Below are 19,814 nucleotides of genomic sequence, written 5' to 3'. Positions count from 1 at the left end.
TATTTTCTTGAGATTTTTAAATTCACTAAATATAAAATAAATGTAAAGTGTAAAAGTAATTGATGTTATTTATTTTACTTGTGCTAAAATAGTAAAAATGTAACACTATTTATTTACGACGTCATCGCTTAATTCCACTTTACAACTGACCTTCTTTAACAATATGGCGAGAGCTGCCTTCCAACATTGAATTGAGTTCTATTTTATATTAGCGGAAGAGACCTCTAAAATGAGAAAAATCGTGGATAAACGTGGGGGAATATATTCATTCAGATCCGAGGAGCATTTTTTTGCAGAGATCCAGGATAATTTGAGCGGCTGTAATGCACAAGAAGTCCGTTGCTCCGACATTTTATTCGGGGCCTGCCAGGAGACCGGCTTCGTCGCCGTCGTCCGACGATGTCTTCCTAACACTTCAAAAATGGACAGCGGATCGGAGTTTACACTTGATGGAGCTGCCTGATGACGTACTCTACTTGTTGTTCCGATATCTGGATCTGACATCCTTAGGCCGACTCTGTCAGGTCTGTAGAAAGTTGCGACGTCTCATCCAGACCGATAGTGTCTGGCTTCCTTTCAGTAAACATCAGTTGGTCATTCGACAACAAGGACGTCCTTTACAATGCAGGTGAGGAAGTAAACATCCAGGTGATCTTTTAAACAAACACATTTCAGGTAAAAACATTATTACATACTTATGTGTCATGTTGAAATTAGTATCAATTCCAAAAATTACAAAAAATGATCAAGTAGAAAAATAATTACGAGTAAAAAAAAAAAAATTGAATTTATCGAGTTTTATCGTATGTTTGAACGTGGAAGAGTTGTGCAACCAATTCTGTATGACACACAAGGGAGATAACCCTTGACTTAAATTAAGGGCCCGCCATCTTTATACATGTTGCCTGGGAACATATGTGGCTGTTTTTGTTTTCTTTAATTTAAAATGTTTCTAGCACATCATCTACTGGACCGTTTTTCGTAATTTTTGGAATTCTAATTTCACCATGACATGTAAATACGTAATTATTTTTTTCACCTGACTTCCTTTCAGTAAACATCAGTTGGTCATTCGACAACAAGTAATGTAAACAAGACGAGCAGCACCGACACCCACGACACTTCGTTCAGATTTAAAAGAATCAAACTGAAGCTTTACACATTGTATCCCCCCCTCTCCAAACAAATGATATTTTACTTTTAGGCGATTACGTTTAAACACGTTGAAAAAGTTAGCTGTAAAAGAAAAGTGTATTTTAGAATTTAGAGTTGGGATCACATTTACATGAATTTAACTTACCGTACATTAACGATTATTTACTTTTAGCGTTCTTAAGGGCATAAAACCATCTTTTTCTTTGTTTTAAACAGAGATAAATTGGTGTTTGTTCACCCCCCCCCACACACACACACCATGAAAAAACAAAAGCAAAAATAAAGATTTTTCGATGCTTGTTAAGACAGAATCGACAGATTGATTTTTTTTTTTAAAATATGTCGTTTTAAGTAAAAACAATATTACGTATTTAATTGTCATATCAAAAATAGTAATATATCCAAATATTACGAAAATTCATCGAGTTATTTATAGTTAAAAGTAATTTTGGTCAACCTGCACTCATTGCCAGTGCACATTCCAACCTGCAAAGAGTGTTTATTCCGAAAGCCGTTCTTAACATGAGGTTGGGTGGTGTTTACCGAAAGTCATTCTTAACATGGGGAGGCTAAGGCCAGGGGTGTTTATTCTGAAACGCATTTTCTTATTTTCAACCTCTCTATGTTAAGAACGGTTTTCGGAATAAACACCCTTTGCAGATTGGACAACCAGACCAGAGCACATTGGCTGTCATTTTTATGGAAAATTGGGTAAAAGTGTAATAAAGTAAACAGTGAAAAGTTCATACACAAGGGACATAACTCTTAACGCAAAATTGGATGCCATTTTAGTGGCGATCAACATTTTAGCCTTAGTAATAGTCTAAACTTTTATTTTTTTTTTTTTTACTAAAAACTATGAATTTTCGTAATGTTTGGATATGTTATTATTTTCGACATGAAAATTAAGTACGTAATATTGATTTTACTTAAACAATCTGTCGACTCTATCTTAACAAACAAGCGATACGGCGCTACAACAGAATACCGACCACGCTAATTTGGTTTTTTAGAGGTAATCGACAACGAATCTAATAATCAAACCCGTCGCAAATTTACCGTTTGTATGGCATTAACCCCTGAACCCAGGGACTATTTTCCGCCATTTTACAGCTTCCGTTTACGATACGCGCGCCGGTAACATAAAGGGCGGCTGTTGAATGTGCCTTCACGTATCAAACTGCCTTTTCACATGGCGTACGAATCTTTTGTGGAACATTTAAAATTATATGAAAAAGAAGAAAAACACAAGTAGGGGGGGGGGTAATGTCGGAAAGACACTTTTTTTTTCTTTTTTTTAACATAGAATTTTTTTTTTTGTTTTGAACATAGAACTTAAAATTTTTTTTTTTTTTAATATAGAACTTTTAATTTTTTTTTTTTTTTTTTTTTTTTTCATGGGCGGACAACTTAAAATTCGAAGAAAAAGTTCGGGTTTGTATTAACTGTACACATAGATTCGAAAAAGTTGTCTAAAAACAAAATTAAAAAAAAAAATACATTATAGTAATTTGGGGGATTTTTTTTTTTTTTTGTCTTACGTAGTTTTTAATGCTATATTTACCGAAAAATCTTACGTATCCCTGACAGAAAGAAAATATCGTACACCAAAAATCACATCAATTGTTCAAAGAGTTTTATCTTTAACTAAGTCAAATTTTATTACTAAATTACGAGCTATGATCTCACGATTCCATCTTGAAAACCGTCTGAAACAAGGGAGATAACTATAAATTGAAATTTTAGAAAACCATTCTTAACATGAAGAGAGAGTCATTAGAAAAAACCCAGATTAGTTAAATTTAAAAAATGTTTTTTTCGTGCTTATTCAGCTTGGCACTTATGGCCGCAATTAAAAGTAAAGAAAATACACAAAAGTGTATGAGATACGTACTTATTACAGAATGAAAGTGTCATATTCCAAAAATTACGTAAATTGATCATTTTTTTTTTAAACTAAGGAAAACAAAATTTTATATATTGAACACAAGGCTGAATTTTGACCTCAACACTTTGATTTGAGTTGTCTCTCCCTTATTTCATTGGGTTTCATCATGGCCGACGACTTGTTTAGCCGTAAAATTTTATTTTCTTTGAATTAAAAAATATACATAATTTTTGGAATATGACATCTTTGTTCTGTAATGAGTACGTACATCATAAAGATTTTTCCGTGTTTTCTTTTTCTTTAATTTTAATTGTTGTCATCAATTTGTCACCTGATTTCTTTGTAAAATTATTATTTTTGTTTTTTAGCAAAATCACGTATTTACCCATCCAAATGAGTTCTGGTCTTGAAAGTTCTATGAAATAAACGGTGTTAATTATTTTGGTTATTTAGAAGTATCACTGATTGTTCTAAGGGAAGTAACTCTATTTTTGCTAAGAGATGCGTTTAACTATTATGTATTTTAACAACTTTAAAAAAATCTTACAGATTGAGTCCATACATTAAAACTAGGCAGATTCAATAAAGAATTTCATTATCTATTCTGAATAACGCCACCGAAAATGTAAGTCAAAACATAAGAATATCTGTGAACTGATTTTTAAAAATGTTTATTTATATACTTTTTTAAATATGTATATTTTCACGAATAATTTCTATTGAACAAAAAACATTTTTAAATCTAATAAAGTAAATTCAATAAATCAATATGAAATTAAATTATTTTTCCTTTATAAAGTCACTAGCCTGGCTGCCCGGTGTTGCCCGGGTGTTTGGAGGTGTATGTTGAGCAAAAAAAAAAAGTTGTAGTAGGTAGGGAGGCAGGCTTGAATCCGTACACCAGAGGAAAAAGAGGTGAAAAACAAACTGTCTTACGGATGTGCCCACCGTGGCTGTGATGCCACGGGCGGTCGAAATAACGCCTTTTATGCGGCGTCGTGGAATGACTTGCAAAAATTGTCAGTGAAAAAAACAACCCTCCCTGTAGAAAAATGTCCAGTTGAGGGTAAAGGAATTAATGTTTTTAGCCATTTTTTCAATATTTGTCGTCCGAAGGGTTGAACTTCAAAATGATACCAATCTTGTCAAAATCCGTCGCCTCTGTCGAAAATTTTAGGTAGACATAAAAACATACATACATACATACATTTAAACAGATTTTTGCCCTCTATATTATAGACTAGCGGGGGTGGGGGTACCCGGCGTTGCCCGGGTGTTTGTAGGTGTGTGTAGGGGGGGGGGTAAATAATAACCCTGAAACTATGTTAAAAAATCGGAAAAACCAAAAAAAAAAAAAAACAGCGAGAAAAAAAAAACGCTGTGTGTATAGGGGTGGTAAACTAAAGAATAAGTGAAGTAAAAAAAAAAAAAAAAACGTTACCCGGGTGTTTAAAGATGTAAAAGAAAAAAAAAATAGATTGGTCGGGAGACGGGATTGAACTCTGAAGCCTTAACGCGGTGGTGAAACAAATGCCAATCACTCAAGCGTCTAGGCCAGGAGTAAGAGGAATTGATTAGAATGTTAAAATAAGGCTTATAAAACGGGTGAAAGAGGTTTGATTTACAGATAGCCGCTAAATGAGGTCATCGCAGGAGCGTTACGAGATGACGTAGCAGTATTTTATTTAATGCGGGACAGCTTTTTGGGGTTTGTTTACTTTGTTTCAATGCGGGTCAGTTTTCGCTTCCCCAAGATGATGGTTCCCCAAGATGATGGTGGGGGGGAAATGGCTCCCCAAATGAAAGGGGATTAGCAATTGTTTGGTATAAGGAGTTTAGCCCCAAATTGATCAAAGCTGATTGCTTGTGGACGTTCCTGGCACGATGCCGAGAACACCATGTTAGCTTTGAATTAGTTTCGCTTTTTATACAAAAAAGCCGAATCAACATGTGAGAAGCCAAAATAGCAATAATTTTGTAAATTTTGTAATCACTCAAGCGAGAAATTGATTAGAATGTTAAAATAAGGCTTATAAAGCGAATGAAAGAGGTTTGATTTACAGATAGCCGCTAAATGAGGTCATCGCGGGAGTGTTACGAGATGACGTAGCAGTATTTTATTTAATGCTGGAAAGCTTAAACCGGCTCCCCATTTAAAGGGGATTGTCCAGAAGATCAAAGCTGATTGCTTGTGGACGTTTCCGGCGCGGTGCCAAGAACACCATGTTAGCTTTGAATTAGTTTCGCTTTTTATACGAAAAAGCCCAATCAACACGTGAGAAGCCAAAATAACAATAATTTTGTAAAAGTTGCTGTAAGTAAATCTAGATGCTACGCTCTCCCTCCCAAATCGTAGATATTATTATATAGGAGATATATAAACAGTTGTAAGCGATGGTAACCCCCCCCCCCCCCCGAGCGTGTGCGAAAGAAGCCTTTGCGAGACATAAATGGTCACACACATTTTGCCTTTTATATATATAGATGGTCATAAAAAAGTTAATAATAGACAGAGGCTGCTTAGCTAATTAGGGAATGCATAAAATTTAGCCAATACAGAACACAGAAAATGTGGCAGATGCATGTTCATTCACACAATTCTGAGGCAGCACGTTCAGAACTGTAGAACACAATGCAAAGGGAGATCGCCGGTACATCTCTAAACAAACACCAGTCTAATTATGCAGAGAGTCTAATGTGAACGTATATCATCACAGGTTTGGTCTGTTCAGCCGCCACACAAGGTGGTATTCAAGCATTGCGGTGGAGCAAGAATCATGAAATAATCTGTAGGTAACAAAAGCAACTGTTACATTCTGGTGAGTAGAAAGCAGATTATATACTTCAGAAGGAACAGAGTTGCAGCAGAGAATATGTAGTCTATATCTGATGTCATGACGTTGTAGACACTCAAGAGAATCAAAGAACACTCTGCCAACTCTAGTTATCAAATATCATTCATAAAAAATTTGGCAGCCCAGGATATGCAACACATAAAGCTCCCTATTAACCTTGTTGGATATATAAGACAAGTGGTTGTCAGACCCGAGATTGCTAGATATTAATACGCTCAGATAGTTATTGTATTTTAAGAATGACACAAATCCCACAGATAGGGACAGAAAAGAGAAATCTAGAAGACAATAGTGCAACTATTTTTGCTGGGTTGAATGGCATACTCCAGTCCTCTGCCCACTCAGATGCAAAACCAAGCAGTGATTGCAGGTATACCAACACTATGTAAGGGTCTAGATATGACACAGAAATTTGTGTGTCATTAGCATAAGAGCTTGGGAATACAGTCTAGTTGTTGTAGTTAAAATGAGATGTTACACTGTCCGTTAATGTCAGCAGATCGTTAAAAGTAAAAATAATGTTGGCAGAATAACACTTCCCTGCGGCAATCCGGTTGAGACAGGAAGTTCATCTGATAAAAGTCAGTGACCAAAGTTATTGGCAGCCGATCAGACAGATAGTTGCAGATCCAAGAAAAGAGCTCTGACGGCAAATGAGAGTAGTTTCTGTTGAATGGTTCCAAATGTGTTGGTAAGATCCAAAAATGCCAAAATTGTGCACTTCTTAGCTGATAAAGACAGGCGGCTTGTTCTGCAGCAGAATGCGATTTTAGAAAACCGAACTGAGACGAATGAATGATTTTATTTTCTATGAGATGTGAAGTAAGGCAGCTGTTCACAATGTGTTCCATGACCTTGCCATGACAAGAGGTCAGAAAAATTAAACGATAGCTACATAACTTCGATCTGTCACCTTTGTACTTGTAGATCGAAACCGCAGTGGAGGTCTTCTATAGAATAGACATGCGACCAGATACAAACGACAGATTAAACAAATGAGCCAGGTGCTTCGATAATGAGCGAGCACACCGATTGAGCAGAATATTGCGAATGATATCCAGTTCCATATTCTTTCCAGTGTTAAGTTTGTTCCGTTTCACAAAAACTATACCTGACGTGAACCGAATATTACTAAGTACAGGTGCAGCTGTTGACGTTGGTGAAACATAGTGCACTGCGCTTGAGTTGTATCTGCATAATGCCGATTAAGAAGCATCAAATGATGTGCTGGTGGTAACAGTTCCATCAGGCAGGTCAGGGATGGCATCAGGCGCCGAAGAAAACTTTTTTGTCAAATCACCAATCAATCTTTTTGGCCTTATAATGATAATTGTTTGCCTTGATACGCTTTATTTCAGAATACAGTTGGTTTTGTGCGTTTCGAAACTATTGTAAATCATAATCAGAATCCTGCAATCGATATTGAGTCCACGCAGATTTCTTGATTAGAGACAAGTGTTGGAATTTTGGTGTTACAAATAGCAATAAGTGATGTGATCTTACAGCATGTTTAGACACATGAGCAGATATTGCTGAGCTGAGAGATTAGAAAATTGCAAGCAATATCAGGATCATCATATTCGTAAAAATATATCCCATGACAGCATTGATTGCTGAATCAATCGGAGACCAATCTGTAATAGAGACAAACTCAAACCATTCAGATATGTCAGTAATTTCAATTGAATTCATAGTGTCATTTAAGCCAAAAGAAACCATTGCATGGTTCGACATACCCATATGAACGTCCGATGATGACACAATCAATGTCAGGCACAGATGTTTAAAATATCTAATAAAGACAGACATCTAGTAGGACCGTCAGGGAATCTTGTAGCAGTCTTTACAATTTGAATCAAACCACAGCCAGTACAAAAGTCAGATAAGAAACATCATGATCATCAGGGTCGGTTACTAACCAATTTGAGTTTCAACAGTTGAAATTGCCGACTATCATATGTGTTTTGCAATACACAATATGAGTCAATAGATAATTCAGTGTGCAGCAAAATAGACATTCGCAATCAGTGATCAATATGCAAGACCAGTCAGCAAATTGGCTGAATGGATAGAAATAGATAATCTCATCATCTTTGCACTTGAGGGAATCAAGTCGTTTAAAAATGGAATTGTTTTTGACATAGATCAGAAGGCCGCCGTGTAAAGCATTAACATGTCGATCTCTGCATAAAATGACGTATCGAGGTATATCTACTACACAGTTTGGCAAATTAGAATTTAAGAACATTTCAGAAACAAGACATACAATATTTTGTTGATCCCATGTGTGATGACGGTTTAAATAAATAGAAAAGAAAATGAATAAATGTTTAACAAATATAAATTTTTCAAATAATAATAAATTTGAAATAAAATATGGAAAAGAAATAAATGTTCGTTTTATTAGGATTTTTATCTTAAGTGTCATTTTCACGTTTTGGTCGATTTAACCTCCGACCTTCTTGAGATGTATCCTATTGAACTTGGGAATTTGAATGGAATTTCGAACGGTATCACCAAGATAACAAAACTTCTAAACAGCCACAATAACTTCCCCATGCAGATTTCTCTTATTATCTATCTGTGCCTAAAACTAAACGTAAATTCCATGAGCAAAGTTTGTTTTCTACCATTGTCTGTCTGTGGAACACGATACGATGAGTTTGCTTCTGAAGCTGACATAGCCTTTTTCAAGTCTAATGTGAACAAATTCCTGTTGAACCGTTCTCTTAAATAAAGTCCACCTTTGTTCTTAATTATGATGTCTCACCTGACACTCATTAACCCTTATCCTCGAGTGGCCTTTTGACCTTGATAAGTGGTGACCCCTTCCTTCCCAGTCAAAAATGTCAATAGATTGTGTATAGGTGCGTAATAAACTCTGCTCTTGGTTAAGTTATTTATGATTTTGTTGAAGAAAACTATACTCCAAAAAAATAATGGTGCTTCTATAAAGAAATTTGAAGATCAAAATATTAAATTTCAAGTAAAACAACTGGTACCTATGTAATTGTCGTGTTGCAAATAGTAACATATCCAAAAATTACAAAAAACTATAAGGTAGAAAAATAATTATCTTCGATAAAATTTAAATGGGGAATAAAATTTGTCCGACATTTTGAATTGTGTCCGTCACGTGATGTAAGCAACAGACCGTAATTATCTCCCCTGTAAACTTTTTTTTTAGTAGGCATAATATAGTGATTTTTGCTTCATTTCACAAATTTCTTTTTTTATTAATAATTATTTTTTTACCTTATCGTTTTTCATACGTTTTGGATATGTTACTCTTTGTGCCATGACAGTTACATAGGTACCATTTGTTTTACTTGATATTCAATATTTCAGTTCATTTGTTAAGTATTGAAGCATGAAACTGTTCTTGAATGCAGAAGTTCTAGACTGACCTCATTGTTGTCAAAAAACGTTGACTCATAACATTATAATGGCAAAAAATCTTAGTTTTATTAAACCAAAATCTCAAATGGCTTTATACTAATATTGACCTTATACATATGACAAAGAAATTACCTTTTGAAAACTGGTATGTGATGGCCTCAAGTCTACACTGGTTTCTTTTGATGACCTGGGTGCACTATAAACAAACAAATGATAACCTAACTCATTTCATTTTTTATCACAAGATTAACTTTTAATATAGGGAGAGATTTATTCTGAGAGAAAAGAGAGAGATATGTGGTTTAATTTTTAGTATATTAGTATACGGCATAATCACGCTGACATATCAGTTCCTGTTAGATCACCAAAGTTAAGCAACGTTGAACCTGGTCGATTCTAAAATGGGAAATTTCAGGTGCTCTATGTGCTCTCTGCTCATCTCGGCATTGTTTCCAGTCATTCTGGACTACTCTTTTCCACTGAACTAAAGCAGTGCCGATTCAGGAGAGGTGAGGTTGGAGATTGTGCAACCCTCGCCTCACAATTACATGCGCAGCTACCCTTACAGGAGGTATCCATTGTCTCTTAAGAGTGGATGGAGGCATAAGTAAAAATTTGTTAGTGCTTTCTATTTTTTGGTCCCTCAACAAAAGAGGGATTGGATGTAGAAATTCACTCCTGTTTGATTGTTTGCACTTTTCTCAATAACCACGTCTTGGATTTAAAAAGTATTTTTGCACAAACAGTAGTTATGGTGAAAGTAAATTTTTAACTCGTGGAGGCAGACTATGCATGCTCGGTTTGTTTAAAAAAACGTTTTAATAATCAAAGGAATCATTATCCTTATTTGAAAACAAGAATTGAGCACACTTAAAATTCGAAAAACAGAATCTTCGTTTTTGACAAATAGGGATAGTAATATGTTTGTTCATTAAAACATAAAAACTTGCACCCAAAAAATAAATATTTAGTATTCTTCCATTTTTTTTCTCCAAATTTTTCTCTATATTAAACATTGACTTTGTGAGGAAGAAACAAGATAATTGAGGTTTATTATCTGTTTGTTTATAGTGTGTACAGGTCAACTGGAAGGAATTGGTGCCGACCTCAAGTCATCTCTTTCATTTTATTTATTTTAAAACCTAATTAATCTGACTGACCTTATGGAAAAAACAAAAAACATGGCTCGTGATGGCTAACACAGAAAGGTGAGAGCCACCTCATTATCCGAGAACCTAGAAATAAATAGATATATCGATGCATGAGATTGGTGGTTGGATGAGTAGCAATTATGGTTGAACATAACTGCTGGAGATGTAGCAGATGTGTCTGTAAAAAAAACACAAAGTAATTTTTGTTTTTAATGTATATTTCCAACAGAAGAAAGTTATCCCCCTTTCAAACATACTCACACCTAAAATTGATTTCCAAGGTATTAAGAAAAAGGCCAAAATTAAAATAAAAAAGAAAAGATTATTACATATAATGCTGTCTGATTCGGAAGCAGATCATTATATATTAAATTTATATATGAAAGTGATCTCGCATTCGATAGTTTAAAATACTTTTTGTTATTTTTTGTTTTTCCCTTTTACCATCAATATTTGCAGGCTGTTTATATGTAATCGCTTAGAAAAAACTAATCTCTCTTTTATGGGCGAGAAATACCCCTCCTTCTCCAAAAAAAAAAAAAAAATAAATAAATAAACAATAGTAACTTAACTTATCTTTTATTAATTGGGGAAAGGAACCTATATAAGATCATAAAATTTAAATAATTTTATTGAACAAGAACCAAAATTTAATTACATCAGTTGTCGGCTACTGATAGGTTTTGGAACATTTGGAGCAGCTAGAATAAAATGATATTAAAATATTAATATAAAACTATCCTTTATATTATTACTAGCAGGCCGCCTGGCGTTGCCCGGTCGTAAGATACGCATAAATATTATATTTTAATTCACACAGAAACTGAGACATGTGCACGTGAGTATTATGTTTTTTCTAAACAGTTCACTTCTTGTAAGTAAAAAGAAAATACTCAAGCTGAGATAAAACTTAAAGACAGTGAGTTAAGTATGATAACCATTAGGTCCCCCTAATTAAACACTTCATAAAATCTCCTCACTAACGTGATGTACTTGCAATAACCCTTATCCCTGAGTGGCTTCCGGGCCTTGATAAGTGGTGATCACTGTGCAAAAAAAAAAAAAAAAAAAAGGTCAGCTTGACATGATCTTTAAAAAGTGTTTTCAAACCTACTTAACATAAGGACCCGTCTGGCTGAAACTACTGTCAATAATTTTCCCCACTCTCTATCTGTGCCTAAATCCAAACGTAGATTCCATGAGCAAAGCTTCTTTCTTAGAACTGCACGCCAGTGGAACTCTCTGCTGCTTGCTTGTTTCCCACCTGACTACAACTTGGACGTCTTCAAGTCCAACATAAACAAACTCCTGACAAACCACCCCCTTAAGTAAGACACTATCAAAACCCTCAACACTAATGATTACTACAATACTATCTTATTGATTACTGTACACGCAATGACCCTTATCCCTGAGTGGCCTTTGGGCCTTGATAAGTGGTGACTCCCCCCATGTAAAAAAAAACAAAAAAACTCTCATGTACATTCGTGAAACAATTGATAAACATAAAAATCTGATTACCCACCCCCCACCCCAACAATTTTTCAATTTTGGCCCCTTAGCAGCTCTTTTTTCAGGATGAAAACGGATTAAAACGTTTTCCACATATTTGAATGCTCTATATACCAAATTTCAACTCTGTAGATCAAAAATTCATTGAGTATATATGTTGAGAAGTGTCACATTCTCACTTATATATATATATATATATATATAATATATATATATATATATATACCTATTTACTATGCCTCCCCAAGGGACAGAGTTAGACACCAGGGTCGTTTTTTAGCGTGGAGACAAGGTACAAAAATAAAAATTGTCTCAGTCGTGAAGGACTGATCCTCCATCGAAAGAGAACAAGAAATGGAAGTGCAGCATCTGAAGGATAGATACTACACTTTGATCTTGACCAAAAAGGCCAAACCCTATATATATAGATAGAACATCGATTTGCTCATTATTTAATCAACTCCAAAAAATTAATTTGCATAAATCACATATTTTGTGTCTCAATTAAATTTTTGATGAGTTTAGTTTCATTTTTGATCTTACTTCTAGTTTTCTTTAAATGAGCCTAACATTATCATTGATTCCATTGAAGAGATAAAAAGGACTCTTCATGTTTATTCAACCGAGTTTAATTAGTGACCTTGTTCGATTGTTAGTGAGCTTGTTCTATTGAAATTGTTACCAGATCAGACAATGCAACTCCATTTGTTTGTTACACACAATTCACAAGTCTTTACTTGCTAAAATATTATACAAGCTATTCTCTCTCTCCCTTTAACAATCTGTTTTTCTTGTCTTGAGGTCAGACGTTTTTTTGATATTTCACAAGCTCACTCTCTAATCTACATGATTCAGCAGATCAACCGTCTCCAAATTCCACTCTGTACAATATTGTCTAATCACTTCCAAGTTTCCATGGGTCGATCTGTAATGTGGCGAGGAGGCAGGGTCTGTTTATATTGCGTGTCAATGTCCACTTTTACGGCACATCAGCCCTTTTGCAAGGGTTTATAAAATAATATAATTATATACCTTCTATATCCTCTTTTGTACCTCTTGACCGTGTCCTTGAGTGGTTTGTGTCCTGACATTCAGCGCACATTGAACAAAAGCTTTTTCATGCATAGCAACAGACGCAAATCTCGTTTATCTTGACAGTTGAATCTTTATTCAGTTTCCAAGGTCGAAGTCATGTCCCTGTTTCTCTGCGTCATCTTTAAAAAGAGAGTGGGAATTTTACTATTGGTTAAGCTGCCATTAACCCCCATCTCATTACTCCCACGAGAAGTCTTTTGTCTTCTTGGAATCAGAGACAGATTGACTCCTGAAACAGATTCTTTGTGAATCTCCTGTTCTGACTACGATTTCCCGACTAACTGACTAGCAACGCATGTGCATCGTCTATTTATTTTAAGGTGTGTAGGGGGGAAGTGAAATCCCATTGACTAGTTCGTACTCAAATTGCACTGACTTACCTCGTGACCCCTGCTAGCATGCAGGTGCAACATGTCAATGGAATTCGATGAGTTTAAAGCCTGTTACTGTTAACCATTCGACCTCTCTGCACTTAAACACAAGCAAGTTGGTTCAAGCTAATACTGCATTGACTGCATTATTGACACACAACAAACCAATCCTTCTGCAAGTCAAGATGTCCATGCTTCTATAACAATCTATACAAGAAGGTGAATGCTCCACATGGTCATACAACTGTAATTGATTCTTTGAAAAATCTCTATGCTAGGGAAATGTCATGCTTTCAGCAAACCTTCCAATCGAATATGTTGGGTTTGATCGCATTTTATGCTGCATATCCGTCTTATCGTGGATCTATCATTGTGTTACAGTCAGCTAAGAGGACACTATATGATGAGCTGTAAGGGGCACTCTAAGTAGGAAATTGAACAGAAAGATGTCTGTTCACATTACATTTAAATTTCTGCATGTTAGTAAAGTCGGGGAAATGGAATGAATTGTAAAGTCTAGCAATTCAAGGGGGAAAAAACTATTAGAATAAAAGACTTTCTGGCATTTGAGGATCTCTATGGTAAAAGGGTGGGACTTTGCTGCTTGTCAGGTTAGTCGGGAGTATATACATCGAGTGGGCACAAATGCTATGAGTTCTGTTGTAGCACATGCTATAAAAGTACTTTTTTTACAAGGAAATCACCACTTACTAAGGCCTGAAGGCCACTCAATAATAAGGGCTAATGTCAAGTGGTTGGTGAGACAGCATCTTAATGATCAGTAATGTAGCAATACACATGAAAAAATTTAAATGCTTAAAATATTTCAATATTGGTATATATATATATATATATATATATATATATATATATATATATATATATATATATATATATATAAAGAGCTTGATAAGCTAAGAAAGAATCTTTTTAAAATCCAGTTAAAATCAAGGAAGTTATGACTATTTTTATGGCCTGCGTGTTTGGATATTTTCCCCTCTTTAAGACCATATGCATTTTGTCACATTTTTTGCACTACTTTTTCAGTAAAAATGCTATATCTTTGTTAAAACACAAGACTAAGCAATGAAATTTGCCATATAAGTGTATTTTTGTGCAAGGAATCTGAATATGCTATTGAAAATCTCCAGAAATGAATGGTTTCCAAATAATCTGCAGTAAATGCATATAAATATGCTGCGATTGCTTGAAAATGCCATGTATTCATTAAAAGAAAAGAAGTTAGAGAACTCAAAGTTTAGTTGTAATGCATTTTATGTGCCAAAAACTGAAATCGAAATCTAGGATTGGTTAAAAATGAATATATTGCAATATTTCTTTGGTATTATTGTAGATTAATACCTTCTGCTACCCCTCCCCCATCTGACCACCTCTCCAAAACATGTGATTCTACCTTTATAGACAATTGTATGTGAACAACTTGAAAAACTTTAATAAAAGATAAACAAAAATTATTTTAGAATTTAATGTAAAATGATTTTTCATTTTGAATCATTCGAGCGTTTTAGAGCAGTTACCCCCCCCTCTTTTCCTATGATAGATAAATCCTGGGTGTTTTTTTGTTTGTTTGTTTTCTAAAAGGCGATTATGCATGGTTTTAAGAGGGTCTTTGTGCAATTATGAGAAGGTGGGGAGGTTACCACTCTGACTTTGGGTTAATGATAGGGCTAAGGAAAATTATGTGTGAACATCCTGAAGACTTGATAGAAACAAAACAAAAACAATTTTAGAATTTAGAGTGGGGGTTGATTTCACATAAATGTAAAATAATTCACCATTTCAAGACGATCCTAGCGTTTTAGGAAAGTTGACCAATTTATTTTTTTATGGGAGATTAATCATGTGCACTTTCTTTAAACGTTTTTATGCTTTTTTTACGCTAATATGAACTCACAGAGGAAGTTTGTTTAGTGGGGAGCTCTGCCACTTGTACTTAGCGTTATTGTTAAGGCTAAAGGTTTTAGGAGGAGGCTTGTCACTCATACCTAGGATTAGACATAGAATTAAGCAAGTTTTTTTTTTATTTTTTTTAAGAGGTTGTTTGATACCCATTGTGAAACTTTACAAGAATTATGACAAACAAACAAAAATAAATGTTATTTAAAAAAGTGACGTCCCTCTAACAGAAAACATGATGCTTGGAAAAATATCAAGTATTTAAATTCTATTTAAATATAAGAAAAAGAAACAAGTTTTTGCTAAAGCTGAGAAATTGTAAAAAATTTTGAATAAATGTTATTTTGATTTTTAATTACATTTCATGTCTTTTCCTACCGTTGTTATTTTTTAACTGAGCACCTCCTACAAATATTTCAATATTGATTATTTTTATTTCATTTTTAATAATCGGGTAGATTAGTTTCCATTCGATAATAATTCACTGAAAACATTTTAAAAATATTTGTATGGTTGATAACAAAATAGCTCTAACTAAACATGTAAGAATTTTTATTTATAACCAGATTTTCAATTAAAAAAAAAATCGATTTGGAATAAAAATAAACAAAAACAAAACGTCTGTTTACGCCATGTTATCGCTGCTGCTGCTGTTACTATCACTAATACTACAGAAGTCTTGATTCAAATTCATAACGATTTTTTCGGATATTATGTTTTTAAATTGCTACGTACCACTAGAGAAAACACTGTTCAATCATCTTTTTAACGAATAAACATAGTAAAAAGATTGTTTTATTTAATAGTGAGTGAGTGTTCCAAGAAAGTTTTTTTCAAAATTTTCAATACTCATCATTTTGAAATCTTTTTTTTAACACAACAAAAAAACGAGTGGTCAAATGAATTTCGGACACTCGAAATTATTAAAAATGACATCTCTTTTGGCTAATTTCCAAATTTCATTAAAAAATTCTTCACAGAAACACAGTACGAATGTTTAGAAATCCGGGGGGGGGGGGGTCGTTACAAAATCTTATTGAAAATGCTGTTTTATGATGTTCACATTTTTATCACTTTATTTGCTTAAAACTCTAAAAATATATAATGTATGTTATTATTTACTAATTCATTTGAAAGTATATTCATTTCTGAACAAAACGGTGGCATTTTGAAGACTTAAAGTGCTTTGGTTTTTAAAATATGACTATTTTAGCAGAAACCCCTTGAAATCTCTGATTATCCAAAGCATTTTAACGGACATGTGTATTGCTACAGTAATGGTGGAAATTGGGGAGAATTTGATTATTTAAGAGGGTGGCTCAACAAGAACTTGATTACATTGGACTTGAAAAATGACCATGTTGTAGTCAGCTGGAAAGCAAACCTGCAGTACAGTTTCACAGGGAAGCAGTTCTAGAAAAGAAGCTTTTATCATAGAATTTGTCTTTAGATTTAGGCACAGATAGAGAGTGAGAGAAATTGTTGATAGGGCTTGTAGCTAGACGAATGCTTGTTATGAAAGTGGACCTATTACATTTTCACTTAGATATCTGCACAGACGTGGGTAGGAGAGTCTACCAGTGAAAATGTGCCGCCTAGCTCTATCCCTTCAAATGAAAACTATGGGGGGAAATTTCTACGGGATACCAAGCTGTGTATAGGTTAATGACCCTTATATTCCTTGAGTAGTGACTGGAAGTGTTAATGGCAGGTTAATAAGAAGCATGCTGATTAATGGCAGCGGAAAATGAAAGGAGAACATGAATTATATTTTATATATTCTGTTTTTGTTTTATTTTGTTTTATAAAAATCAACCAATTAATGGAGAAGAGAAAAAAGAAAGAATAGAATTTAAGAAATCATGATAATGATGAGGTAAAATGAGTCACTCAAGGTTTTTAGTTATAGGAGGCAGTGTCGAGGTGCAAAGATTTTGTAGCTGCTAAAAGAAATAGGAGTCACCACGTGGGCTGATGCAAGCGACTTATAAACTTGTTCAAAGCTCAAATTACAATTTCAGAAAAAAGAACAGTCCAATAACTGATAAAAATAGTCTGGTTAAACCAAAAAGATAACTTCTTCACAAACGTTTTCCCGATTTATATCTAGATAAAGTTCTCAGATGTTCGATTCTTAAATTCATGACCACTTGGTGCCCTCTTTGAATACATTGAATTCATAGCATTCAAATAAAATGGCCTTGTGCCTTCCTTGAATCTATCGAATTCACAGTGTTCAAATAATATGGCCTTGTGCCTTCCTTGAATCTATCGAATTCACAGTGTTCAAATAATATGGCCTTGTGCCTTCCTTGAATCTATCGAATTCACAGTGTTCAAATAATATGGCCTTGTGCCTTCCTTGAATCTATCGAATTCACAGTGTTCAAATAATATGGCCTTGTGCCTTCCTTGAATCTATCGAATTCACAGTGTTCAAATAATATGGCCTTGTGCCTTCCTTGAATCTATCGAATTCATGATGCTCGAATAATATGGCCTCCTGCCTTCCTTGAGTAAATCAAATTCATGACACTCAAATATGGCCTGTTCGATACTCAAATAATATGGCCTTATGCCTTTCTAAGATGACTTTTCCCCCTTCACTAGCAAGAGCATTTTAATCTCATTGTTATTTCACTATGCCTTTATTGACAATCAGCTGGAATCCATGCAATCCTTTCCTGTCAAGGGTTGGCTGAAGACTTTTTAATTTCTTCAATCGTTCGCACATGACATCCATCTCTGTGTGCACGCCTACATATCCAAAACGAAAGGGTTAATTTGGTTGGCCAGTGTTTCGTTGCTATGCTGAAATTCTAAAAGTACCTCAGACCCGCGAGTTTAGACGTTGATGACATCAAGCCATTTGGTTGCGCCCGGGCCAGGAATGTCACAGACCATAGATTGAAACTCTGTCGAGCACTTGCCGTAGAAGAAGCAGAGGGATGCCACATTGCAGTAATGAGACAGGAGTTGGAGCTTGGCTTACAGTGCAGGACCTATTAGATTGCAGACTCATTTTTGGCTCCTGTCTAATAGAGAGTGATTAGTGGTTGATGCAATCAACCCAGATGTAGCAACAAACACTATTAGCAGCCACATTCTTTTAAAGTTCTATATAAAAGGAGCTGCTTCTTAATAATTTTTATAACAACAGACACTTCAATAAAATCATAAAGAAAGGACACTACTAATTATAAATACGATTATAGCTTTACATTTTTTTGTTTGTAAAAAAAACTTTTGATCTCTGAAGGAAAATTTATCTCAAAAAGTTAAGATAAAAATCAAGTTAAGTATTTTTTAATAACAGAATATTTACATTGTATGCATAGTTTCAAAAACATTTTGCCTAATTTCTGTTTGTCTATATTAATCGTTATTTATATTTTTAGGTACTTATGCAGAGCATGGGTCACGTTATCAGAATATACTGGGCAGATAACGTAAACTGGCAAACAGTGCCAAACAAAAACTTTGCATTTTCCTTTTGTTTTTTTAACCAAAAATGATGGCCAATGTTTAATACGATTGCAAACAGTTAAAGATTAAGGAAATAACATATAATCAAAATGAATGGTAATTTTGTTGAAATAATGGTACTTATGCAGTTTTCAGACTATGCTGAAATACTAATGTTATTATTTAGAAATCCATTTTTAATATAGGGAGAGAGGAGGCTTTTTAACTATTCTATACTTTCACCTAACAAATCAATAAACAAAAAAATATTGTAAAAAAAAAAATAATTAATAAACAAAAGATACTCTTTGTCAATTGTTGACTGCTGCGATTTTATTGGTTAATGTTTTTGCACCTTTCAGTGATTTACGTAACCCTGCTCAGAATATGCTGACAATAATGCGATCCTTATTCTGTATAAGTACCAAGTTTTTATTTTGGTTTCTTTAATATGAAGATTAATTTTACGGTGGCTAAGTGGTTAACTACAAACCTGGATGTGCCAAGTTTAAATCCAGTTCGTTCGACATCTGATCTTTTGTCTAACCTCCCGGAGAGGTTGTAAGTAAAATAATATTTTAAAGATGTGTTACTTTTTTTTTTAATTTTCTTTTCAGAACCTGTCTGCCTTCTCTGAAGGAACAATGTCGAATGGCCAGTAATTGGACCAAAGGAATAAATCGAGAAATCACTATTGTCAGACATCACAGCAGGTAAATATTAATAGAAGAAACTTGGATAGACCCACTAAACTGGCGGATTAGTGATACCTAGTCTAAAGCATCAGAAGATTAGTGCAGATTTTAGCGAATATTGAATTCACAAGTGATTCTCGTAAGCTGAATGTATATCTTGATCATGGGGGTCGTGGATATTTTGGCAATGTAAGTTTTTGCAGAGAGGTGTTGATGTTCTCGTATGTATAGTGCCTGGTATTCTTAAATGTTAACTCGTCTAATATTGACCTGAATCAACATGATTATCTGCCCTTTTTAATTACGACAGT

At 34.4% G+C, this 19,814-nt stretch overlaps 1 protein-coding gene across 1 annotated transcript in view; it reads left to right on the top strand.

Moving 5' to 3' along the window:
- The first annotated feature begins 136 nt into the window (after window positions 1-136).
- The window catches only part of LOC145241541 (F-box/WD repeat-containing protein 4-like), a 43,669-nt gene continuing 23,991 nt past the window's right edge, over window positions 137-19,814 (top strand). Inside the window, exons 1-2 of the mRNA XM_080104599.1 lie at window positions 137-628; window positions 19,426-19,521. Of these exons, the coding sequence (XP_079960725.1) occupies window positions 324-628; window positions 19,426-19,521 (401 nt within the window). The 5' untranslated portion in view covers window positions 137-323. The remainder of the gene's footprint in view (window positions 629-19,425; window positions 19,522-19,814) is intronic.

This window comes from Euprymna scolopes, chromosome 20, assembly GCF_053919585.1.
Source record: "Euprymna scolopes isolate OS-2025 chromosome 20, ASM5391958v1, whole genome shotgun sequence".
Lineage (NCBI taxonomy): Eukaryota > Metazoa > Mollusca > Cephalopoda > Sepiida > Sepiolidae > Euprymna > Euprymna scolopes.
The sequence above is the reverse complement of the archived record's forward strand: the minus strand, read 5'-3'. Positions and strand labels throughout refer to the sequence as shown.